The sequence below is a fragment of the Ovis canadensis genome, chromosome 11 (assembly GCF_042477335.2).
Source record: "Ovis canadensis isolate MfBH-ARS-UI-01 breed Bighorn chromosome 11, ARS-UI_OviCan_v2, whole genome shotgun sequence".
NCBI classification, from domain to species: Eukaryota; Metazoa; Chordata; class Mammalia; order Artiodactyla; family Bovidae; genus Ovis; species Ovis canadensis.
In genome coordinates this window covers 35,596,383-35,620,198 of record NC_091255.1, presented here as the reverse complement: position 1 = coordinate 35,620,198, position 23,816 = coordinate 35,596,383, and the positions used below count along the sequence as shown (strand labels likewise).

The window sequence follows — 23,816 nt, the reverse complement described above, 5'->3', positions numbered from 1 at the left end:
AAAAAAAAAGACCAGTGTGGCTGCTAAGGGTGCAGAGTGGGCTTTAGGGGATTGAGCAGAGTCAGATGCACATTTGGGAGACTGGGCTCCACGGGGAGAAAGAGGGTTCCAGAGAGGGCTGGGGCCCATAGAGCAGGAGAAGGGGCAGAGAGGAGCAAGGTCCTTCAGAGATGGGCAAAACTGTTGACCCACTGCATGTTGGGTGTGAGAAGGAGGACAGCTCTAAAATGCTGAGCCTGGAAAGAGGGCACATTCTTGGGGGGCTTGAGACAGCTCCTGGAGACAAAGGAGAGCTGCTGTGGCTGGGGTGTCAGCAGGGCGCTTCTCACCCCAGTGTGGGTGTCAGCGTTGTCCGGTGCCTGGCTGGCAATCACTTAGTATTTATCAAATGAGTGAATGTTTCAATTGTTGTATGAGCTTGGGCATGCCATATGATCTCTGGGTTCCATTTTCGGTGTAAAATGAAAGCATTGGACTAGAATATGTAAAACAAAATGGAAGGTGTTTCTCCAGAAGGGATAAATTACTCCTTTCTCTCTATCCCCAGCACCTTTACAGATTCCCCCAAATAGTGGTTCTAACCCTGGCTGGCTGTAAATTAGATTAACTGAGGCCCCATATGAGACCACTAAACTCTGAATCTCTGGAGACAAGACCCAGCAACAGGTAGCTTTTTTTTTTTTTCTTAGGTAGTTTTTTTAAGATGACCAGATGACTCTATGTGCAGTCTCCCAAGTGGTGCTAGTGGTAAAGAACCCACCTGCCAATGCAGGAGGCATAAGAGATGCAGGTTCCATCCCTGGGTAGGGAAGATCCCTTGGAAGAGGGCATGGTAACCCACTCCAGTATTCTTGCCTGGAGAATCCCATGGACAGAAGAGTCTGGTGGGCTACAGTCCATAGGGTCGTGGAGTCGGACACGACTGAAGTGACTTAGCACGCACACACGCAGCTGGTTGAGAACCGGGAGCTTCGTTTCCAGTTTGAACTTCAGTATCCAGTTTGAAAACCACGGGGCTGTGTGAAGGCAAGGATCCCTCCCAGGCCTAGGCCCTTGGACTGTGACTTATAGCTGGAGTAGGCCTCTCTTTTCATGTCCCATCTCCCATCCCCCAAATCCAAACTCCTGCTAACCAAGGGACCAGACACCAGGGTTTCTCAACCATATATTGCTGACTGTTTAGACCAGATCATTCTTTGTCCTGGAGGACATTCCCATGCATTTTCAGATGTTTATCAGCATCCCTGGTCTCTAACAGATGTCAGTACTACATTCCCCACCCCACCCCCCATCAAAACAATCAAAAAATCTCCTCTGGTGCAAAATCCCCACCTCCCCAAGTTGAGAACCACTGTGCTACATGAGCCTCTCTCTCCCCCTGCCCTACCCAGCTGCAGACAGAGGCCAGACAGAGGCGGAGGCCATTTGACAGCACGTTTAATTGGGCCTGGCAGGAGGGAGGCCTCTCTCTGTGGGAGGCTTCACAATGTTAAATGGAAGGGGAGCATGCCAGCAGGCTGACTGATGTGGTCTCACTCAAGGGGGAGGGACTTTTCCAGAACACTCATTCCCGGATTCCCAATCAGTCACAGGAGGGCCAAGAGGAGTTTCTGGGGCCTGGCAGCTCCCACGTCCGGGAACAGGCAGAAAGGGGATGTGGGAGTGGTGGTGAGCAGAGGGGATTCTTTCCTTCTGTAGATATTTTCCTGGCACGGGGACTGCCCCCGTCTGATTGGTTGAGGGATGAAGGGGAGGAACTTTCCAGCTGTGGGTGCCTGGGTCCCTGGCGACCATCTGACACTGGGACTATGGGGTATGTCTGAGTATCAGGGTCTGGAAGATTGAACCACTTGGGGCTGGAACTTAGGGTCTGGCTGTCCCCCACCCTCCCCACCCCACCCCCAACCCAAAGAGAGAAGTGGACGTCGTGGGTACACGAGCTCCTTAGAACTGGAGGCTAGGCTCTGTCCTCCTTTTCACGTCAACTTTTTGCTCGGAAGTGGTTGTACCTGAGGGAAAACAGAGGGTGGGAGGCCTGGGAAAGGAGGAGGGAAGGGCCGCGAGGGCAGGAGGAAGGATGAGGGGGTACTGGTGGGAAGTGGTGAGGCTGTCTCCCGCCCTGATCCCGCAACTCACTCCACCGCGAGGCTCGGAACACCCAGGAGCAGGGCAGTTCCGCACACAAAGAGGAGCAGGATCCGAGCTTCCCAAAGATCGTGACTTCCTATAGGGGACCCAAGAGGCAGTGAGTGATCCTGGGGACCACACCCATCGATGCTGGGGGAGCCTCAAAGCTCAGAGATTTGGGTGGGGGTGAGGCAGATGTGGGGAGTAAGGACCTGGGAAGCAGCGCTTTCGGGGCCAACAGTACACCTCGAAACCCTGGCAGGTGGAACAGTTGTACAGGATGGTGCTGCCCCCTGCAGGAGACAGTAGGGCTAGCAGTGCGGCGGGAAGCCTCCGTTTCTCTCTGCTTCCACCGCCCTCCGTGGCCGCTCTCCCGAAGTGCCCCAAGCCCCTGGCTCTCGCTACCCCTTCCCTTTCCTACTCACGGCAGGCGGGAGGGCAGAGAGCTGAAATGAAAGACAAGGCAGGGTGGGGGCGGGTGAGCTCAGCCATACACCCCTTTGCCCAAGGACCTAGGCACCCCCTGGTCCTTCCCCTCATCCGTACCTTCTCTGTTGTACTCCAGGAGCTTGGTCTTTTGAAGCCATTGCCAATATGAAGGGAGTGAGTAGAGAGACCCTTTGATCTCTGGGGAGGCAGAAAGCAGCTAGAGTGCCCAGGGCCTCAGCAGGGCTGGTTCACCTCCACCCCTTCACCCAGCACCACCCCATCACGCTCTCCTGTCTCCATCTGCCCTCCACCCTTCCCTACTCCCCCTCCCCCTCCTTGGTTGTGCCTTCCCCCTTGACTTCACCCACGACTCTCAGGACTCTGTGAGTCTTCTCTGTGATTTTGTTCAAGGATGCATCATCTGTGGAGATGGGTAAGGACAGGGTGATTCCCTCATTGACCTGGAAGGAGGTTCTGGGCCCTTTCCCAGGGTCCAAAGAAGCTCTCCCAGAGGGAGCAGAAAGTGTGTCCAGAGAGGGCTGTGGACTGAGGAGATGGCTGAGAGGCAGAGCTGTGAGGCCACTTGCAGGCCCGTTGGGGCACAGGGGTGACTGTTGCTAGGCCCATCCCTGGATGTCTGATTTTACCTAAGGCAAAGGCCGAGAATGTCCAGGAGACCTCACAGTCCTTCCACTGGACCTCCATCTGGCTGCAGAGCCGAGCCAGGCGGCCCGACAACTCACGGTCTGGGAAGCGGCAGAAGACACAAGCCTCAACAGCTGCCAGGAAGATCCCACCTAGTGCCAGTGTCCACATGAGGCCTGCTGGGGGCTGCTGGAGGGAGGGCTGGCCCCACCTAGGCTGGGAAGGCATTGGAATGCTCTGTGATCCTGATTCCAGCCCTTTGTCTGGAGGTTCTAGAGCATTCTAGCACAGTGACACTGCCCCATCTCTGGCTGGGGTAAACTTGGGGCCCAATGAACTGAGGACTGGAAGAAAATTCTTCTAGTGGGAGATGGATAGAGAAAGCAGGGCTTCTGCTATACCCCCAACCTAGCCCTCAGCAGCCTTCATGAGTTGGTGATTCCAAAAGCAATTTTATTTTTCTTCCTGTAAATCATGACCAGTGATAAACAGTAAGTGACTCCCCAGTGAAGAAGCTGTTTGTGAGTATCCCATACCCCCAGAGACTCAGAAACCCATCCCTGTCCACATCCTCCCCCACTCTTTCAAACTCTTCTGTTCATCTCTTCTTCTCTCTGAGCAGCCTTGGGCCTTCCCCAGCTATCTCCTAGCAACAGGCTCATGGTTGCCTTAGAAACAGAGAGTTCTATACAGGCCTCCAAGGCCTAGCTAAGCCCAGTGACTTCTCTTACCTTTCATTAGAAGATCCTAGTGACTCAAAGCTCAGCAGGCCCCTCCTGCCTACGTGGATGTGTGAAGCACATGTGCACACACACCCCTTGTGATTAAACTAATTGTCAGTCTACTCACACCCATACCACAGACACACCTGGTACCAAAACAGTTGCTGGGCAACCCCAAACAGGCCTGGACATGCAGAGGCCACAGAAGACCAGCATACAGACACCACCTCCAGCAACATGGCTGAGAGTCAGTATGCAGGGATCCACGCATCAGTCAGAGCCACTGGCTGACAGGCACGTACACATGAAGGAAGGAAGGCCAGGACCCAAGAAGATGCCCTGCTCTTCCCTATAGCCACCCCCACCTTCAACATGGGATTCTTTAAAACACCTGGATCTCCAGAGGGATGCTCCAGCCCCACAGTTAATGGGGATTCTCCTAGCTCCCTTATGCCAACCTAAGGTGGGGCGTAGCCCTCGCTGTCTCCCTCAGTGGTGGCTTAGGACACAGCAAGGAACCTCCCTTCCCATATTTCACAGTGTTCTGACCTCTCATTTGTCAGGCCAGGCGAGGCCACCATCTCCAGGAGAAGTCACAGTCCAGGAGACCACATTAGAGCAATCCAAAGTTCCTCTTTCCCTCAGACCTCACCGTCCTTCCACAGTCCTGCTAAGTTGAGCCTGGGCAGAGAAGCATACCTGCTTTTCCAGACACTGAATACTGAGCTCCAAGCAAGGAAACACCGAAGGTCCCCAGATTCAGGCAGGACCAGCCAGGGAAGCCTCCCCAGCCCTCCCAGGATTGGCTCCAGTCCAGACCCATTGATCTTGTGGGCTCTTGGTGGGCTCCCTCCAGTGTGGGGAGTCCTGTCCATACTTGGGCTCTCCAGTCAGGTGCAATGGGGCCTCTGACTCTCACAGCTCCCGGAGCAGAGCTAGGAAAAGGCCTCAGGAGAATCTTCAACCCCTTTAATGACCCGTTCTTTCTCCCCCTCGCCCCTCCGTGAAGTCAAACTGAGGGCAGCATTCCCAGGTCTCAGTTCCTAGTGCCGAACAAAGCGTAGAGATCGGGAGTTGAGGAGGTCTTCAGGATCAGGGAAGACAGAGTCGAGACGGAAGCCATGCTCCAGAGCCACCCGCAGCACCTCCTCCAGGAAGCTGGGTGTGCCCACCACCTCCCGTGGCTCTCCTGGTGCCCCGGTCCACAGTGGCTGCAGCCCCAGTCTGCGGTACTCCACTTCGGGGAGTTCCGCGGGGCGGGGGGCCCATTCCAGACGGAAGTGTGGGCCTCCCTCTGCCCTGTCCTCATTGGTCACACCAAATCGGGCCCGCAGGGCACCCAGACACTCAGGATCGGTGCAGAAGAGATTGGCCCGGAAGGTGTCCACCTGGACAGAACTCAGCTCATAGTGGTGTGGGCCTCGACGAGCAGAGAAGTGCACCAGGCGGGGGCTGCTATCTACATCTGCGTGGAGCAGGGCGGCTGTGTGAGCTGGGGTCCCCCGAGAGGCCTCCAGTTCCCGCAGGGCATCCAGGAGGGGTCGGATCTGGTAAAAGTCTGCCTCTGCCCTGAGAAGCGCTGTCTCCCCATATCCAAGGGGCAGGTCTAGGCGGCCCAGCCGGAGGAAATTGAGGATGTGCCGGAAGGCCTTGCCATCTCGATCGATGAAGTAGTGGCCACCTCCCTCGGGATTGAGTTTGGGGGTCATGGGGGTACCAGCCCTAAACATAGCCCCCAGCATGGAGTCTGGGAATCGAGTCAAGGTCTCCAACGTAGTGGAATATAGCGTTCCCCCGACATTCAGGGTCACGGGGCCCCCGAAGGAGGGGGGCGAAGAGGGCACAGTAGGAGGAGAAATTTTGAGGAGTATAGAAGACACTGAAAGAGAAGAAAAGGCAGAACTTCCTGGATGTGTGCAGAACTGGGTGGTAAGGTTCAGACTCTCTCTGAGTGGGAGGCACAGGTTGGAGTACAAGGCAGCAAGATTTGGGGCTCACCCTAGCTGCCTTGGTGGTGGGGGATGGTTTCTGGGCACAGAGACGCCGGAAAGGTCGAGAGAACGGATGAAAAGAGCAGAGGGAAGTCAGAGAGGTACGGGAGATATAGATCCGATTCTGGGTGGTCAGCGATTCCTTTCTGTGGTCTTCAGACGGTGGCTTTCCAGAATCCAACCAGCAGGTGACGGTGGCGAGCACAAGGCCAACTCTGAAGGGTCCAGCTTCTCGGGCAGATCGCTGTCACCGTGGGCAAGTCCACGCAGGGCTCCGGGGGCCAGTTTGAGGCCTTGCCTTGCCTGATTCCGGCGCGGGTCCCAGGAGATGGAGGCGAGGCTGATCGGAGCTGATGGCGGGAGGGGGGAGGGGTGCCTCTGTATCGGCTGGGGACCGCAGATGCACGTTCGGTACAAGCTGGGAGTGTCCGAGGACTCCGATGGAAGCAGCCGGGAGTCTCGGGACCCGGGCGCCGACGCCTTCCTCGGGTTTCGCTGCAACCGCTTAAGTCCTTTCCGCCCCCAGGAAGTGGCCTAAGGGCAGCGGCCGGGGGCCCTTTAAGAGGCAGCCCCGCCCCCTGGCGCCCCGCCCCTCGCCCCCGCCCCCCGTGGTGGAAGCTGAGTGGCGAACCCGAGAGACGGGGCGGACAGGCTGGACCAGCGCACGCTAGTGGGGGTGGGGTCCGGAGGGTGACTCAGTTACGTCGTTCCGGATGTACCCGCGACTGCCTCACGGGCCCCCAGGTGTGCCCGACCTCACGTCTGCAATTCAGTGGATGCCGGCATCTCCAATCCCGCCGCTCAAGAAACTGAGGGCCAGCCCTCAGGGGTTGGGGACCTGTTCCTTTTCTGTCACTCCCACGGGGAATTCCCGAGGGGGCGGGTGCTGAGCATCCACATTCCAGGGATGCCTCCGGGCCAGGGTGGCCTGAGCCAGCCTCGCCATCCCTGCCGGATGCCAGCCGGCCCCCCCTCCCCAAGGCTAGACCCAACCCACGCCGCGCAAGCGGCCTCCGCCTGGCCGGACTGGTCTGGCCACGTCGCCTGAGCCCGCGAGCCCCCGCCCTGGAGGCCGAAGCTCCCACTTCACTCCCAGGAGTTGCCCCTCCAGTAACTCCAGTTCGAAAACTCCCAATCGCTCCTGCACCCCAAGAGTCGCAGTGCCCTATCTCTCACCAGCCGGAAAAGGGTGGCCAATAAATGAACTTTGAAGAGCAAAGCACAAAGGCTTTAATGGAAAGGGCGGGCGGTGGGGAGGGAAGGGATGGGGGTGCGAGCCCTTGAAGGCCTGGGATCAAAGCGTGTGGAGGTCCTGACTACGCCGGCTCAGCTTCTCCGGGTCGTCGGATGCCATGAGGGAGAAATCACGGAAGATGTCAAGATATGTCTCGTCTCCTGAAGGGAGGGAGAAAGGGCTGAGAGGCTGGGTCCTAGCACGAATAGCACAATAGGGACAGCCCGGCCTGGTAAGAGCACGCGCTTCCAGCGCGGGTGGAGGAGATGTCTGTACTGTCAGGGCAGCGCCCTCGCCTATTCTCTGCTTTGTTTCAAGGACCTGGAGCGCAGGATGCGCCCAATACGTGTTTGTTGAATAAATAATGTAATTAATTAATGAAGCTGAGGACAGGGAGTTGGGGACAGGTCACCAGGGGCCAGAAGCCCACAGTTACAATGTTGCACAGGGCGGAGGGGAGGTGTACTTTACCAGCCTGGCCCTGGGCCGCGTCGGCCTCCCGCATTTTTGCCAATCGTAGCCTGAAGGGGGAGAGAATTAAGGAATGGACGACATTCTCACCCCACCCCCACCCCCACCCTCCCAGCCTTTGAGCTGGGTTGTTTCATTCACCTGTTTTCCCAGGGTCTAGTATTTTACAGATTCCTGACAACGTTAATGAATGATGCCTCTCTCAGAATAAACCCACCAAGGAAGGTGAGTTTATCCTGTCCTCTCCCCTTCCTACTCCAAGCCTCAGTCAACACCTGGAGAAGCCTTTCTCAGTCTGGTCCAGGAGCTGGCCCCGCCCCTTCCCAGGCCCCGCCTGGCAAGCTGGGGTCTGGCGTGAGCCCCGCCCAAGTGGATAGTGCAAGCGCGAGCCCCGCCTCCCCAGGCACCCTCACAGAGTGACGATGTCAGCGTTGGCTGTTTCCACGGCGATGGTCAGGGGGTCTCTGCCTTCAGAGTCTCGAACTCCCAGATCGGCCCCCCGTTTCAGAAACAGGCAGGCCAGCCTGGACAAGATAGCCAAGTTCAGCGGGCCCCTCACCCTGTCTGGAGCCTTCCTCCCCAGGCCATCATCCCTGTCATCCCTACCCCGTGTGGCCAAGAATGGTCGCGTGGTGGAGCGGGCCCCGGCCTTGATTGTCCACCTGGTTCACGTTTGCCCCGTTCTGGAGGAGAAACTCACAGGCCAGAAGAGAATTCTGCATGGAGAAATAGAGAAGGGGAGAAACCATGGCAAATTAGAGACAAAAGATATTTTGGAGTCGGGTCAGTTCAGTGGTATGGGATGGCAGGCTCTGCCTTTTTTTTTTTTTTTTTTTTAAGCTTTATTTATTGACGGCACCAAGGGACATCTGGGATCTGTTCTCCAATAAGGGACTGAACCCACAGCCCCTGCCTTGGAAGTACGGAATCTTAACCACTGGACCACCACCAGGGAAGTCCCTCTGCTCTGGCTCTTTACATGTTATTACATCCATAGTATAACCTAATAAGGCATGTTATCCCTATTTTACAGATGAGGAAACTGAGGCACAAGGAGGTTCACAGCTGTAAGTAGTGAGGGTCTGGATCCAAACCCAGGTTTCTCAGCCTCCAAATCTCACCCTCTTAGCAATCTAACTCTACTGGTTATCACTCCCTAGGGGCTGGGGCGAGGGTTAAGAGCTGGGACCAAGGTCAGGAGAGGGAAGAGAGGAGGAGACCAAACGTGTTGTAGGGAGGTCACCAAGACTCTCACAGCAGCTGTGGCCTGGATCAGTGGTGTGGCATTCTCCTGACCCCCGTTGACCCAGTTGACATCGGCTCCATGGGCAAGGGCATCAGCCATGGTAGGAAGGGATGGAGGGTGCCCAGCAGCTCGAAAGAGCAGGGCCCCGGGGTGCAGGCTCTCCAGGTCCTCAGAGGGGGGCTCTGTGAAGGGGAACCAGCCATGAATCTGAGAAGGAAACCCCCAGCACAGACCCCTGACATTGTGATGGGATAGGTCACTTCTCAATTGTGGGGAGGACTCCAAGACCAGAAATTGTGGTGGGGGGTGATAGAGGGTGTGAGAGGATATGGGTGGGTCCCTAGGCATATAGTATAGACAAATCTTTCACCTCTTCCTGTCTGACCACCTCAACTGGCAGGGATGATGGGGATGAGCTGATCGTCAACCTCAGCTCTCTTGATTCCCTCTCTCTGGCCAAGCCCCCACCCTCATCCACAGGCCTCTGGAGACCTTCACTCATTCTCCTGACTCATCTCATGCTGTTGGCACCCTCCACAGCCCTTCCTGCTTCCTCCCAGCCCCATGGTCCTTCCCATCCTTCACTTTAATCCCCGAAACTCTTGCCTTATAAAACCAGTGCTGGTACAGTCTGGCCCCTCGAACACTCTCAAGGGGAGGACCTAGACCCGGGACTCTGTGCCTCCTCAATGGGCTTGGCACTGTGCTGAGTGCCCAGCAGGTGCTCACAGATGCCCAACCAACTATATACCTGGCTTAGAGCTGAAGCTCCCCGGCTTGGGCCTGATACGCCCCGGCTTTGGGGGCACAGGAGGATGTCCCCTGGGGGGCCCCCGGCCACCTCTTCGCCCTCGAATCTCGGGAAACTTGGTCAGGAACTTCTTCTCCACGTATTTAGCATGAATCCAGGCCTCCTTCTCTTGCCTGGCGGGGGAGCGTTGCAGGGGAAGGAGACAGTCTTCCCTCCTCTTGTCCTGGGCCCTCCCTCCCTCCCCACATGGAGGGTGGCCCCAGCCTCACCGGGAGCAGCGGGGTCCTGGCTTCTTCACAGCCATGGCCTCAACTCGGGCTTCATAGATCTGGTTTATGACGACATTTCCCAGCTCACACATGAGCTGCAGGTGGCCCAGGTGGAGACAGAGACAGACAGGTAGGGTGTGGGTGAGTGTCTGAGCCTCAGGACTCTGCGGCCCTGCCCTTACCCAACCCCATACACTCAACAGCATCCCAAGTCACCTTCACGAGTTCTGGCTCCCATGAGTCAAGGGTCAGAGACCGGACTTTGGAGAAATGAACTCCAAGGCTCCTAGAGAGCAAGAGGGGATATGTTAGGCCCTCTGTGGGGGCAGCTGCTACTCCTGGAAAGACTTCAGGGGCAAGGTCCTGTGTGGGGAGGCCCATGCAGATGCACTGGGCCAGGAGGCAGAGGGCAGCCAGGGCCACGTGCTCTTGACCTAGATCAAGCAGGATTCTGCCTGTTCACCATTCCCTCTCCTCCCTTCTCCTCATCTTCTCCAGCCTCCTCCCCTCTCTCCAGGCATTCTGGCCTGGACAACTCTTGCCATGCCACTCCCCTCCCCGCTCCCCCCTGAGGGCTATATAGACCTGCTAAGGCCTCATAACATCATCTCTCTCTGCTTTTCATCAGCTCCCCAACCCTCAGCAGTCCTAACCCCACCCCTCCTCCAGACAAATGGATCAACTCCCCTGGGTGTCCTCCTGCCCTGGCCAGACCAGGACACTGAGGGCCTGGGCCCACCTGGGTCCACCTTGGGCCCCAGAAGCTCAGCCCAGGGAACAGGCAGAGTGTGAGAGGAAACCCAGGAAGTCTCCTGCCCCCAACCCAGGAGGAGCAGGGGCCCATGCTTGGGACCCGGAAGGGAGAGACCTGTGAATGCCAGAGCACTGAATGCAGAGGGTGACGCCAAGGTTGATGCTGGCCCACTCGGGGGCGGGCTCCCGGCAGTCACAGCACTGGGCATTGCCGTCCACGCTCTGCACCTGGGCTGCCACATGTCCCACTCCACCAGGCTCCCTTCCCCTGGTCAACCCGCCAGGGCCCAGGGTGGCAGCGGAGCTTATGGCCAGGTGTCCCGAGCCCTGTGGGGATAGGGGAAGAAAGAGTGGCTGCAAGGGAAGGGATCTCCTAGCTCGCTGGGCAGCCCAGCCCTGCACTGCCAGTTAAGGTACCTGGCCTAGACCCCGGGGGCTGTCATCAAGTCGAGCCTGGCTGAAGGCTGTGGCGATGCTGCTCTGCACGGCGCTGACCCACAGCTGCATGAGGCGCTCTGAGTCAGCCTGCAGGAGGCAGGACCTGGACCAGAGGGGAATGGAGAGCAGGGAGGGGTCTAAGCCCTGGGGAGTCAAGTGGCAGGATGGGCAGGCTGACATTCAGCGAGTGTGTGGCGGGTGCCAGTCATATGGAAATACCTCTGCACCAATTGGTAAATACCCTTCTAGATACGCCCCTTTGCCCTATACTCTCCCCTCAAGTTGATCACAAAAGGTTAACATCTGGGGCAGCAGGAGGGGCCTCCAAGACCCTTGCCAGCCGGTAAGATTGAGACACACAGGCCATCACCCCTGGGCACTGTACTCACTTGCTGGGGGACACGACCTCAAAGCAGAACCGTCTTTCTGAGTCAGGACAGAGCTTCACTGTGCAGAGACGAAGGTCATCCACCACCACAGTCACAGGGTCCTGGTTGGGGGAGGGCAGATGTCCAGGTAGCCACAGCAGGGCTGAGTCCTCCTGGGGCCCAGTACCCAAGACCCAGCCTACTCACCTTGTACCTCTTCTGATAGACCAGTTGGTTGCTCTGAATAGTGAACCAGCGTCTGGAAGAGGTGGAAATAGCGTTCATGATGTGGGGGTATGGCTCAGGAGAGGGACAGGAGGAATGTGGTGCTCTCAGCTTCACAGAATCTCACTGAGAAGAGAGCCCTGGGCTGCCCATCCCAGGAGATGTTGCAGAGGAGGGGCATCTGGGGACACGTGAGGGGTGCTGGTCACATCTCAGCACCCAGTTGTGATAGATTCACAAAGACAAGTTTCCAGCAGATGGCAGTAAAAATGCTTTGTCTAATAACATAAGTCCATTGCTACAACATTTTGGCAAATATAAGTATCTTGGAGAAGGGGCTCCGTTTCTTAATTTGCACAAAGATCCCTCAGGGGCCAGCGGTGGCCCTGGAAGGGGAAGGGGTCACATCAGAGCAGGTCACCACCCTGCTCCACACCCTCCCATGGCGCCCCACTTCCCTCAGAGCACAGCCAACGAGGCTGTCATGATTCATACCCCGTTAGCTCCACCTGCATCTTCTACCACTTCCTCCTCCCTCCCTCTGTCCACACCCAGGGCCTCCCCTCTGTTCCTTGAACGCTCCAGGTTCCTCAGGGCCTTGGAAGGGCTCCTCCTTCAGCCTAGAACGTTCTCCCCCTATATATCCTTCCAGTCCTCACTCAGCAGTCACCTTTCCAGGAGGCCTAGACTGACCATCCTACTCAAAGTCACAGCTCCTTTCTGGCTGCGTCCACATTGCTTCTTTGTTGTTTTTTGCCTATGATATTCTTACCTTCTAAGATAACATATAATTCACTTAATTACCATGTCACTATCTTTGCTGATGGAACATAAAGTCTCTGAAGGAGGCAGCGGGGGGCGGGGGCGGGGGGTAGAGGCAGTCTGTCTGTTTTTCCTGGCTGTATTTAACACATGGTGTGTGCATGCGTGCATGCTCAGTTGCTTCAGTCATGTCCGACTCTTTGTGACCCTATGGACTATAGCCCCCCAGGCTCCCCTCCCCATGGGATTCTCCAGGCAAGAATACTGGACTGGATTGTCATGCCCTCCTCAGGGGGCATGGGGGATCTTCCCAACCCAGGGATTGAACCCAGGTCTCCTCTGGAGGAGGATTCTTTACCCACTGAACCACCTGGGAAACCCCATTTAACACACTATAACCACTCAAAAATAAACCCAAAACCGATGGTTTTGGCCGATTGGATGTTCACTCCTCACCTGCTCCAGGTCTTAAATGCATTGCTGGCCCTTTTGAAGAGATGTCCTTCCATGACCAAGCCACCAGGCCCCTCCCTTAGGCTTGGCTCTGGCTCCTCCCCACCCAGCTCCTGGGGGCACAAAGTGTCAAAGGGCAACTGAAGGGGCCAGAGACCAAGGCCCCAGGGCCATCCGCCTCCTGTCTGCGGCCCCAGTCCTCACCTTCTGTTTTAGCAGCACATGTCTCTGCTCCATGTCCCTCTTCTCACGGGCTGAATTCAGGACCAGCTGGTGTAACTGAGCACAGGAAGAGTATCATCAGATGGCCCCAGCCTCACCCACCAGGCCAGGAGAGTCATCTCAGAGCCCCTTCCCTCCCTCTTCCACCTCCCTGCTCCCTGGGGCTCTACCTGGCCACTCAGCTCCTTACGATACTGGGCCAGCTGGCTCAGCTCTTCGTGGCCCTGCTGGAAGTGGGTAGCCTGGGCCTCCACCAAACGCAGCACCTGGGGACAAGGTGGGCAGGGGGCAGACCCCTCTCTTTCCCCGGTCCCTCAAGCTATCAGCAGGCCCCTCCCCACCCCCACCCCCACCTCAACTCACAAACTCCATGATGTCAAACTTCCTCTTGTCCTCAATCACATTGATCTGAGAGCCCAAAAGATCTCAGGTCAGTCTTGAAGACACACACCCCACCCCTCCCACTACACATCAGTGACTCCAGCCTCAAGGTAATTGAGGCCCTGGTACCCCAGGAGGACAGGTAGGGACAGGCACCTGCAGGGCATAGTCCAGGGCCCGGCCCCGGTACCCAGCTCGAGCAACCTTCAAAGCAGCTCCAGCCTCTTCTGCCTCCTGGGCCCGGCGCCTGGGAACCTCTGCATTGTGGGTAAGAGCAGCCTCCAGGCTCTCGGCCCCCCGCCAGAAATCCCGGCCAGCCTCTCGGAAGCTCCGGAGACCTCTGGAGGTGCAGGAATAACACAGAATTACCCATACACCCACCGACCCCAGCAGAGAAATCCCTAAGGTTTATTCACAGCCTTGTAGCTATGGACACTCAGGACTTTGAGGGGATCCTTGAGGTAGGGGATAATGATCAGGCCACCAGAAGCCTCCAATCTCACAACTCCTTTATTCAGGGAGGCCCCCATGGTAGTGGGAGAGAGGCCAGAAGACTGGTTTCCCTCCCAACTCACTCCTTGACCAAGGTCTGAATTTGCCGCTGCAGTGTTTGCTGGGTGGCGTCCAGAAGCTCCTGAGGGAAGCAGAAGTTGGCAGATGGGGGTCAGGACCACAGACTTTCTTGCTCCCCCCACCAGCCGCCCCCCCCCGCCCCCCCTTACAGCATGGCTGTCCAGCTTGTGGCTCAGGCTCTGAGTAAATTTGTCCAGACACTCCTAGGCAAGAAGATGCAGAGAGAGAGTACCAGACAAGGGCGGTCGGGTCCTCCCATCCCTAGATTTCTGACCTGGGACCAGCAGACCCCAGACCAACCCTCCCCTCACCTTCCCCAGGGTTTCTCCACATCCCAGACCCCACCACAGCCTGCACTGGACCCTCCACATACCGCCATCATGGGCTCAGGTGGTCCCAGGTGGGCGAGATCACAAATGCCCACAATGAAGGCCCGGCTGGCAGCAAGGTAGTTCCGCCCACTTTCCAGGAGGCCATTCCCCAGTTTGAGGAGCTGGGAAACAACAGAGCAACAAGGAGTCCTGCCGGTGCCACCAGTACCCAGTGCTGCTCCTCTCCTGTCTGACTTGTCTCCCCTTTCCCAGGGCTGAGCCTCTCCCTCCCCCACCTACACTTCTCTGCGGCCCAGTCTGGTTTCTAATACACACGAGCTGCTTTCTTATCTCGGTTTCTTTGCTCCCACTGCTCTGGGCCTGGATCAAAATCCATCCCAGTCTGACAGCGGAGCCAGTTGGTTTCACCTCCCGGACATCTCTCCTGGCCTGCGACATCTGCTTGAATCCAGAGTTCCCCAGAAACGCCATCCTCAAACAGTGTCTGGCTCTCAGGATGAAACCTGAGCTTTACCTGCTCAGTATTAAATTCTACAGAAATGGGGGATACCCTGGCTGTCCAGTGGTTAGGACTCTGAGCTCTCACTGCCAAGTGCCCAGGTATGACCTCTGGTTGGGGAATTAAGATCCCACATGCCTTGCCCCCCTCAAAAAAATCTATACAGTATTTACTGTCTGGAGGTGTCCATTCTATGCTTAGTGAACATTTCCTCATAAATAGTAATCAGTCAGCCAGGCCACAGGGTCAGGGCAGAGATGGTGCTCTTAGGGCCCATTCTGTCTGGCCCTAAATTACAAACAAGGAGGCTTAAAAAAAATAATATTGGAACCAGTCCATTCTGAAGGAGATCAGCCCTGGGATTTCTTTGGAAGGAATTGAAACTCCAGTACTTTGGCCACCTCATGCGAAGAGTTGACTCATTGGAAAAGACTCTGATGCTGGGAGGGATTGGAGGCAGAAGCAGAAGGTGACGACAGAGGATGAGATGGTTGGATGGCATCACTGACTCGATGGACGTGAGTCTGAGTGAACTCCGGGAGTTGGTGATGGACAAGGAGGCCTGGTGTGCTGCGACTCATGGGGTTGCAAAGAGTCGGACACGACTGAGCGACTGAACTGAACTGAACTGATAGTTACTTTACAATGTTGTTAGTTTCTGCTGTACAGCTAAGTGAATCAGCCATTTATATACACAAATCCCCTCTTCTTAAGATTTCCTTTCCATTTAGGGCATCAAAGAACACAGAATAGAGTTCTCTGAGCTATGCAGTGGGTTCTTATGAATTATCTATTTTATACACAGTGTTAATAGTTTAAATATGTATGTCAATCCCAATCTCCCAGTTCATTCCACCTGCCTAGGAGGCTTGATAAATAAAGGACCAGTGATTGGCCTGAGGAGGGTCTCTGGGAGGCCCCTGTGGCAGTAGGAATAGCCTGAAGACTGGTTTCCCTCCCACTCACTCCTTGAGGTGGCCGACTCAGAAGCCAGAGCTAGGTTTTCTGACCCCTGGTTCTTTTCACCTGCAGGAACTGCATGGCTCCTGGAGATGACACCATTGGTTCCAGCCTGAGTCACTGTATCTGGGAAGGGGCAAGAGTTCATGGAGCCTGTCAGTTCAGCCTGGGGATCTAGAGACCACCAGGGCAGTTCTATGAGGAAATCTTGGGTAGCAGGGGCTCAGAAAACATGGGCTACAGAGGTTTGCTCAAGGAACTTTTGTTAAACTGAAAAACACTTTTTCAGGCTAGTGAAGGCTTCAGGGAACTATAGCATGACTTGAAGATGGCTGGCAGGGTCAGTAACGGTCAGGAAACAGACCACAATCAAATTTTATCAGATGTCACCCTTGAGTGTCCGTAATAAGGGACAAGGACTCAGAGGATCACAACTCCCCTGCGGGACTGAGTGTCCAGTTTCTCCCTTATTCACCCTGCCTGCCCAAATAGTTGAATAAGGAACTTTCAGAAGACTGAACTAGTGACAAACTGGTACATCCATACAATAGCACGGGCTCAGCAATGCAAAAGGCATGAGTTCCTCATCAACTATTAATGAACTGCTGATAACTACTGATAGGCCACAACTTGAATAAACCTAAAGACATTATTTTGAGAGGGGAAAAAAAGGCCAATCTTGAAAGGTCACATACTGTATGATTCCACCTAGATAACCTAGAAATGAGAAGTCTAGAGATAGAAAAGAGATGAGTGGTTGTCATAGATAAAGCAGGGGGTGGGGACGGAGGGTACCATTATAAAAAAGCTCAAAAGAGTTTCTTTGTAATGACAGGAGTTTTGTATCTTGAGTGTGATGCTGGTTATAAGAATCTATACATGTGATAAAGTGCCACTGAATTATACACAAAGATTTTTTTTTTAAAGAGTATATTCAGGGATTTCCCCGGGTGGGTCCAGTGGCTAACTAACACTCCGTCCTCCCAGTGTTAGGGGGCCCAGGTTCCATCCCTGCTCAGAAATTGGATCCCACATGCTGCAACTAAAGATCCTATGTGCAGCAACTAAGACACAGCACAGCTAAATAAATAAATGAATTTTTTTTAAAAAGGGTATATGCAAAGCAGGTAAAATCCAAGTGAAGTCTTTAGACAGCTTACTGTATCATGCTAGAAGCAGTTTCCTGGTTTGAGCAGTATACTACAGTTATGGAAGATGCTACCATTGGGGGAAGCTGGGAGATGGGTGCCTGTGCCTCTCTCTGCTATTTTTGCAATTTCCTGTGATCTGCAATTAGTTAAAAATAAAAAGTTTAACTTAAAAATATATGTATATATTCATGTGTACAACTGTGTACAACACCAGAAACTAACACAACATTGTAAATCAGCTATACACCAATTTAAATGTATCTGTTTCATTAATAAATGTATCTATTAGTTGGTTACCTACTAACTTCCAGGTCATGGCAAAGGCCCTGGGGATTGAGGGGGGGGCGGGGGAGGGGAAATGTAAAAGTCCCTCACGATGCTTCCAATCCAGGAGAGAAAAGTAGACAAGAAACAAACTAGGCAAGTGGGACAGACACAGGCTAAGGGAACCCCTGTGACTCCCGCCTTTGCATAATCCTCACTCCTTGAGTGTGGCTGAGTAAGGATTATGCTTCTCACCATGTGGCAAGGGCAATAGGATGGTGCCCCCAAATGACAGAGGTAACGGATTTGCCCCGTGATCACATTCTGACATACACTGATGGCATCTTGTCAGCACACGCTTGGGAAAGCCTACTACTGGCCTTGAAGAAGAAGCAAGCTGTTATGAAATAAACTGTCTATGGACAGGGCTCGGGGCCAGGGAACTGTGGGTGGCCTCTGGGAGATGAGGGCCTCAATCCCACAACAGCAAGGACTGAACTCTGCTTTGAGCAGAGCAGAGCACAGTTAAGCTGTGCTGACCCACAACTATGCTAATACCTGTGCACTATTTGAAGTCAGGGAATGTGTAATCATTTGTTATACAATAGAAAACTACTACAGCAAGTAAACACAGAACATAGTTGAGATAAATGTTGTAGAGGGGGAAAAAAAGCCAAATAAGGGGGATGGGAGCGTGGTGCTGCTTTTGTAAAGAGCAGCCAGGAAGCCAGGAACGCCTGACTGCATCGTGTCAGTGTTTTACTGATTTGTTGCCCACAGTCTGAGAGTCCCCTGAGGGCAGAAACTTCTGGGGGCTCAGGGTCCCGCATAACACAGGTCTTCAGAAGGAAGTTCACAGGTGAGTCTTGTTTTCCAAAATTCCGAGCTCCTTAAGGATACAGAACCACCTTTTGGTTTCTCTGTAGCCCCCAGTATCCACCCAACCTGGTTAATGTTTGGTAATCTCCAGAATTTATACTTAGTCTCTACTTTTCTCCCCAGCCCTGCCCTTCTTGTCTCACTCGCACCCTGGGTCACCCCTCCACATTCGGATCACCTTTTCCAGCCGGGTCTCCAATTCTGACACTTCGGCTTCCACCAGCTCGACAGAGGCTCTAGGAAAGGACGGACAGTGTCATGGGAACAGAGCTTGGGCCTATCTGGTCTGTCCAGTCGGCAGGGTCAGGGGTTGGGGTTGGGAGCCGAGGGTTTGGACAGAAAAAGCTGATGGGTTAAGAACTTCCCACCCACCCGCTCTGGCTCGCTCACCCTGCACAGTGTGGGAGCTACTAAGGCCCAGGCCAGAGCAGGAAGGTAGAAAGAGGGTGGATGTGGCGAGGGCAGGAAGTTGCTAACCGCCCAGAGCAGGTGCTGGGGGAGGGGAGGGGTCCCCAAGAGAGGGAAGAGGGAGTGCCAGCTCTGGGGTTGAGAGAAGCTGGAGGGACCCCCTCCACACTGGCAGAGGGTGGCGAGCATCAGAGCAAGGGATCTGACACCAGAGGTATGGCTTTGACTTCTATGCTGGATCTTGCCCCTCTGAGACCTACGCCCTGGAAAGACATCCTCCGTCCAACATGGGGAAGGTTGTGTATATTAGGGAGTGTCGGACCTCCCCACCTCTGCCCCTGGACACCTGTGTACACTTACCGGAAGCGGGGTGAATCCTTAAGACACTCCTCAAAATCCAGCTTGACCGTCATCTCAGCTAGACCGCTCCGGGGCCAGTGGGCCCTCGGGCCTGGAGGGGGAGCTGCAAGTACGGGCACTCCCCTCGCCTGGGGATGTGCTGATGAGGGAGGAGGGGAGGGTCCTCCCCTGGGGCGAGCCTGGGGGTGGGGGACAGGATTCTTTCCCTAGGGGCAAGGGGTGTCCTAGGAGAAGCTCTCACCCCTCACTTTCAGGCAGTGCTGGGAGGGGTGGAGGCGGGGCCAGGGGTGGAGAAGGGCCTGAGATCAGAGAAGCCACAGCCCCGCCCTCGGAGACTATCTGCAGTCACCTTCCTAGGGCCCTGGTCTCTCTCAGCTTGTCCTCCTTCAGTGGTTGAGTCATGGAGGCCTGAGAGATACAAGTTCAAACCTGATTGCCTGACCCTGGGCAAGCTGATTCCTCAGTTTCCTCATCTGAAAGATGGGGATGATAACTCCTACCTCCAGGGTGGTTTTAAGAATTAAAGAGGATACTGGTAAGTGTGTGGTTGAATCACACCAGTCATTGTCAGCTCACTGCAGGTGGGTCTTCCTGGGCTCCTGGGTACCTGTTGAGTCCAGTCCCCCTGGCTATGCCAAGCTTTTTGCTCTGCTCTGCCTGCGGTTTCCTGCATGTGAACTTCCATCTCTGCCCTCCTTCTCCTCAACGACAGCTCAGGATCAGCCTGGGACCCCAATTCACAGCACCTAGACTCCTGCTCTTCTCTTTATTGTCTATCCCGATTGACCAAGGGTGGTAAGGGCAGGGAAAGTTGGCTCCCACCCCATCCCCAGCTGGCTACAGTTTCCATTGTCTGGTTTCCTCCTCCTGAGTCCACTGGAGCCGCAGGGTTTCCTCTGGAAGAGGAGGGGCTGGGTTAGTGGCTTTCTTGCCACAGGCAGAAGATGTGGCCCACGATCCCCAGACTCCCTAGAATCTACCCACTTAGCACCTCGCCCTCCCCAGCCTGCCCCTTTCCCCTGCTCAGGCTCACGTCTGTGCTGGTTTTGGTTTGGGAAGTTTGGGTGACTTCCAGGTTCCCTCTCTGAGCCTTCCTTGCTTTGCCAGTTCAGCCCCTTGGATACCAGCCACTGACACCAGTCAGACATTGCTTGGGACCCACTATCTTTGGAGCACCGGGCAGTACCTGGAGCGGGGTAGGTGGCAGAGAGGAATCAGGGAGGAGGCATGGGGGCAGCGGTGGTACCAAGCTGGGGGGCTGGTACCCATCCCTCTGAGCCTCCCTGGGTCCTCTCCATACAATCCACATTGCACACAAGAATGTGGAGGGCCTCTCTCATCACCTTTGCCGATCTGCTGGCCTGAAGGGAGCAGGGGGTTGGGAAGATGGGAGCTTGCCAAGAGCCAGGCCTGGTGAGATGGTGGCCTGGTGCCCTCACCAAGCTTCGATGATGTCACTATCACCTTCCGGGAGCTCTCAGTGGCCTGGAAATCCTGGGAGGAGCTTCCCGTGTGGTCCAGCAGACGGACCTCAGTGCTCATGGGACTCTCGATCACCCAGTTCAAGTTTGTGGGGCCTGGAAGTGTCAGAGGACCAGGGTTGACACACCCATCAGTCTGCTGGCCCTCCCGCTCCTGGGCTGACCCAGCTGAACTCTCACTGCTCTGCTGCTCATCTTCTGTGTCCTCCTCAAGCTCAGGGTGGGGCCAGCACCTCAGGTATCTTCCTTTGCTGTAATACTCCTTGCGCTGCAGATCAATTTCCTTCTCCAACACCACAGTGGCGGATGAAGTTGGGGACAGATTTCTGAAGGCAGGGGAAGCTGAGGAATCACCCAAATCAATGTGAGTCATAAGGGCACCTAGAGAATACAGGGCACCAGCTTCACTGTGACCCCTAAGCAGCCATGAGAAGCTCAAGCCTGAGGTTCTCATCTCACTTCTATCCCCTCCTCCCATTTTAGAAAAACATCAGTGACCTTTCCACCCCCTCAGAGTTCTGTGGGGCTTTCTGTTCCTCCTTCCCAGCCAGCCTTCCTTGGGGCCTGATGGGGACCCCACCCCAGCTGCCCTCTGTCTACCTTGGGGACAACAGCCAGCACGACTTCCCTCTTAGGCAGCAGGGCCCTGGGCTGACACCCACTGAGGAAGACAAGCTCTGGTGGAGAAGGTTCTGGACTACAATTCCCTTGGGTGTCTGGGGCCCCCCCATAGCTAACCTTTGGCTTCTAGGATGTGGTTTCTGGCCACTAGGCCAATCTGGCCCTTGACTCCTCCAGTCATTCTTCCTGCCCCACCTCTTTCCACAGGCCTGGGCTCTGAGTCCAGCATCTCACTTCGACTGCCACTGCTCATACTCACACCACCCACACTGCTGTTCTTGCTGTTATCCAAGGGAGGGTTTTTCTGAGGTTTCAGGAACTTCCCTTCATTGTAGTGTGCCTTGCGGCGCTTTTCAAAATCATTGGATTCTGTGGGCCAGTGTCAGAGCATGGCTTTCCTGCCAGGCTCTCCGCTGAGCTCTCACTCCACCTCCCCTTCCACTTAACCCCACCCCTCATCTCACGTGTCTTGGAAAAGCTGTCTGAAGACCCCGAGCTTCTGTTATCACTGTACAGGACCTTGGGGCAGACATTGTCCATTGCTGCAAACCTGAAAGGGAGGGAGACCAGCTGGAAGCACAGAGAGAACAAAAAATGGGAGCAGGTGGTAGCTGGGGCCAAGCTGGCAGACTCCCCGACCTTGGCCTGAGTGAGTCCTGGTCCAAATTGTAGTACCTCCCATTTGGAGAGCCAACAAGCAGAGCTGGCTCAGACCCTAGCTCAGGGGTGGAGGGGGCAGGAGGCCGCAGGTCCCTACTGACGGCTGGCAGGACTCTCACCTCTCTGCTAACTTCTCAGGAGTCATTGCGTGAGAGGTACCGGCAAGCAGGTCTTCATCGCTGTCTTGCAGCCTGCAAGGGAGGGAGACAGCAGTGCCTCAGAGCAGGCAGCAGGCACTCCCCTTCTCCTCAGAGAGTAGGAGCTGAAGGGCTACAGCTGCAGACTCGCACCTGAGGAAGGGAGTGCTGGGCTCATCCACCTTCATAAAGCCATAGTTCTTGTCAGCAGGGTGGTAGGTCGCCAGGATATTCATTTCATCCCAGTGCTGAGACTTTCTCCTTCGGGTGAGGAAAGGATACAAAAAAAGGGGGAGGAAATCTCCTAATGCTCAGTCCTCCCTCACTCTTTCAGTCATTCAAAACTTTTTCTGACGTGTAGGAGGCTGAGGTGGGGTCACACTTGATGATAATCAAGTGCTATGTAATCAAGGGTTTATCCTATACCTGCCTCTCTCTCAAAGGCCAGGAACCTCGGATTCCCCACCCAATTACCCCCACTTACTCTCACTTACTCTCACTTTTAGTTCTTGGGACTCCACCCCCTTTCCCCTGCCTTGGTTTCCTCCTGTGTCTGGAATCCCTTTCTTCCTCCCCGGCTTCTTACCTCTCCGCCCGGGGGGATTTGTGCACCGTGATGGAGCTGCTGTTTTTTAGGATGCTCCGGGGCCGGTCCTCACAGGGTCTGTCTTGGCGCATGCAAGTTGACTCGGATATCGTAATGTTTGCCGAGTTGTACAACCCAGACGCCCCGGACCCCGGGTTGAACGTCCCGGATACACTGGTTCCAGGGAAGGGGGGATTAAATCCGTCAGGTTTTGTACGGGACCCAAAGCTGTGGCCCGCGACTTCCCCAGGATGCTGGTTGAGCCCGGTACCGAGGACTGCTGTCCCTCCGGAGGGCTGGCTAGAATCAGGACTGCGAATTATAGTTCCCCCATTGTGCGTGGAGGGCCCAGAACCGTGAAACATGGTTACTCCGGAGAGCAACCCGGCGCCTGACTCGACTCCTCCGATGCCTCCTGGCACCCCCCTGATACCCCCACCAGGGGATTCTCCATTGAGGCCGCCAGCAGCCCCCACACTTTCCTGCTTCTCCATGGCCCCACTAGGGGGCCACTCTCAGCTACCTCGCCCCGCCTCCCTGCTCCACATAGCCCCGCCCCAGGCCCCGCCCCCACCGCGGCTGGAGAGGGACGCTTGGGCGAGGCCTGGGTCCCCTCCCCCACCGCTCCCTGGAGCAGTGGGGGGCGGAATCAAAACTGTTTAGGGACCTCCGACTGGAAGCCTCTCAGGTTGCCCCTCCCTTTCTGTCCCACCCTAAAACCTTTCTTTGTCTTTGGGATTTGTTCCCGCCCTTCTCCCCCATCACCCTTATCCGAATTATCCAATCATAGTCATGGTCCCGGACGCCGTGCGAGAAACCTAATTGTGACGTCACACACAGTCCAACTGAAGCGTGAGCATCTAGGGAGTCTTGCTGGGGGGTTGTTGATAGCTCTGGGGGTGGCTGTCTTTGAGGGCTGTCAGCGTCGTTGCCTGAAACTACCTGCCAGGGTTCCTTTGGACTCTTTATTCGTGGCTTTAAAACCTAAGTTTGGTTGAACTAGAGTTCAAGATGGGCTTGTCTAGAAACATCGCGAACTCTTTTCGCCCCGAAATCCAGCCCGCTCTGTTTCTGCGGAGAAGTGGAGGGATTGCGACACTGTCGAAAGACATATCCGGTCTCAAGTGGTACGGAGTGTGACCCTCTTTATTTACAAAGCTACCTCTATGTGCTCAGGGCCCGCTCACACCGCTTCCGGGCGCTTGGAGCGAAGGAAAGCCCCCTGCCTCCTCCTGCCGTAAAGCGAATACTTCAAAGTGTTGCCTGTCCTCGACGAAGGCAGGGTCGTCGGTGTCGCAAAGCTGAAAGTGTTTGGGCACTACCCCTAAGTCGTAAAAGTGCCTGCGGCAGTCGTTTCTTCCACTGTCGCAAAAGCTCCCGGCCCGTCTTCGCCCCTCTGGAGCCACTCCGTCACCTCG

The 23,816-nt window shown here is 55.4% G+C and overlaps 4 protein-coding genes across 13 annotated transcripts; all 4 read right to left on the bottom strand.

Moving 5' to 3' along the window:
- Positions 1-1,420: 1,420 nt before the first annotated feature.
- TMEM95 (transmembrane protein 95) lies at positions 1,421-3,521 on the bottom strand. Of its 2 annotated transcripts, XM_069603329.1 has the most exons (7): positions 3,204-3,521; positions 2,921-2,977; positions 2,674-2,754; positions 2,553-2,573; positions 2,340-2,420; positions 2,137-2,224; positions 1,421-2,009 (listed from the first exon to the last, which is right to left on the bottom strand). In XM_069603329.1, the coding sequence occupies exons 1-7, from the start codon at positions 3,427-3,429 to the stop codon at positions 1,982-1,984; spliced, it is 582 nt and encodes a 193-aa protein (XP_069459430.1). In that variant the 5' UTR covers positions 3,430-3,521; the 3' UTR covers positions 1,421-1,981. The 2 variants fall into 2 exon arrangements, with proteins under 2 accessions (XP_069459430.1, XP_069459431.1); XM_069603330.1 differs by lacking the exon at positions 2,553-2,573 and having other exon boundaries at positions 2,340-2,438.
- A 1,356-nt stretch (positions 3,522-4,877) lies between these two features.
- On the bottom strand, positions 4,878-7,127 carry KCTD11 (potassium channel tetramerization domain containing 11). Its single transcript, XM_069603327.1, has one exon. The coding sequence runs from the start codon at positions 5,663-5,665 to the stop codon at positions 4,967-4,969; it is 699 nt and encodes a 232-aa protein (XP_069459428.1). The 5' UTR covers positions 5,666-7,127; the 3' UTR covers positions 4,878-4,966.
- ACAP1 (ArfGAP with coiled-coil, ankyrin repeat and PH domains 1) lies at positions 7,121-19,809 on the bottom strand. The gene is made up of 22 exons (XM_069603316.1): positions 18,914-19,809; positions 18,324-18,381; positions 14,434-14,553; positions 14,210-14,263; positions 14,063-14,121; positions 13,644-13,827; positions 13,470-13,514; positions 13,277-13,372; positions 13,089-13,163; positions 12,888-12,997; positions 11,652-11,703; positions 11,466-11,566; positions 11,056-11,179; positions 10,754-10,965; positions 10,102-10,171; positions 9,886-9,980; positions 9,617-9,789; positions 8,875-9,047; positions 8,226-8,335; positions 8,033-8,143; positions 7,620-7,669; positions 7,121-7,309 (listed from the first exon to the last, which is right to left on the bottom strand). The coding sequence occupies exons 1-22, from the start codon at positions 18,964-18,966 to the stop codon at positions 7,209-7,211; spliced, it is 2,226 nt and encodes a 741-aa protein (XP_069459417.1). The 5' UTR covers positions 18,967-19,809; the 3' UTR covers positions 7,121-7,208.
- Positions 19,666-23,802, bottom strand: LOC138447441 (protein phosphatase inhibitor 2-like). 9 transcript variants are annotated; one of them, XR_011259839.1, is made up of 8 exons: positions 22,399-23,094; positions 21,966-22,073; positions 21,795-21,866; positions 21,480-21,565; positions 20,575-20,736; positions 20,378-20,490; positions 19,947-20,099; positions 19,666-19,809 (listed from the first exon to the last, which is right to left on the bottom strand). XR_011259839.1 is itself a non-coding variant. In XM_069603325.1 (8 exons), exons 2-8 carry the CDS (start codon positions 22,488-22,490, stop codon positions 19,751-19,753), a joined length of 717 nt encoding a protein of 238 aa, XP_069459426.1. In that variant the 5' UTR covers positions 22,491-22,572; positions 23,561-23,802; the 3' UTR covers positions 19,666-19,750. The 9 variants fall into 9 exon arrangements, 8 of the variants coding, with proteins under 8 accessions (XP_069459426.1, XP_069459418.1, XP_069459419.1 ...); XM_069603325.1 differs by lacking the exon at positions 19,947-20,099 and adding an exon at positions 23,561-23,802 and having other exon boundaries at positions 20,353-20,490; positions 22,399-22,572; XM_069603317.1 differs by having other exon boundaries at positions 20,353-20,490; positions 20,575-20,775.
- Between the last annotated feature and the right edge of the window lie 14 nt (positions 23,803-23,816).

Excerpts from the sequence above, each read along its gene's own strand:
- KCTD11 (XM_069603327.1), bottom strand. The coding sequence starts at position 5,665 with ATGCTGGGGGCTATGTTTAGGGCTGGTACCCCCATGACCCCCAAACTC.
- LOC138447441 (XM_069603317.1), bottom strand. The coding sequence starts at position 22,892 with ATGGAGAAGCAGGAAAGTGTGGGGGCTGCTGGCGGCCTCAATGGAGAA. Across the intron at positions 22,074-22,398 it reads AAATCCCCCCGGGCGGAGAG|GAGAAAGTCTCAGCACTGGG; the intron begins GTAAGAAGCCGG and ends CCTCACCCGAAG. Across the intron at positions 19,810-19,946 it reads AAACCAAAACCAGCACAGAC|AGGAAACCCTGCGGCTCCAG; the intron begins GTGAGCCTGAGC and ends CTCCTCTTCCAG.
- TMEM95 (XM_069603329.1), bottom strand. The coding sequence starts at position 3,429 with ATGCCTTCCCAGCCTAGGTGGGGCCAGCCCTCCCTCCAGCAGCCCCCA. Across the intron at positions 2,755-2,920 it reads CAGAGTCCTGAGAGTCGTGG|AGATCAAAGGGTCTCTCTAC; the intron begins GTGAAGTCAAGG and ends CTGCCTCCCCAG. Across the intron at positions 2,574-2,673 it reads CCTGGAGTACAACAGAGAAG|CTCTCTGCCCTCCCGCCTGC; the intron begins GTACGGATGAGG and ends CTTTCATTTCAG.
- ACAP1 (XM_069603316.1), bottom strand. The coding sequence starts at position 18,966 with ATGACGGTCAAGCTGGATTTTGAGGAGTGTCTTAAGGATTCACCCCGC. Across the intron at positions 18,382-18,913 it reads AAGGATTCACCCCGCTTCCG|AGCCTCTGTCGAGCTGGTGG; the intron begins GTAAGTGTACAC and ends GTCCTTTCCTAG. Across the intron at positions 9,790-9,885 it reads CCAGGACCCCGCTGCTCCCG|GCAAGAGAAGGAGGCCTGGA; the intron begins GTGAGGCTGGGG and ends CTCCCCCGCCAG.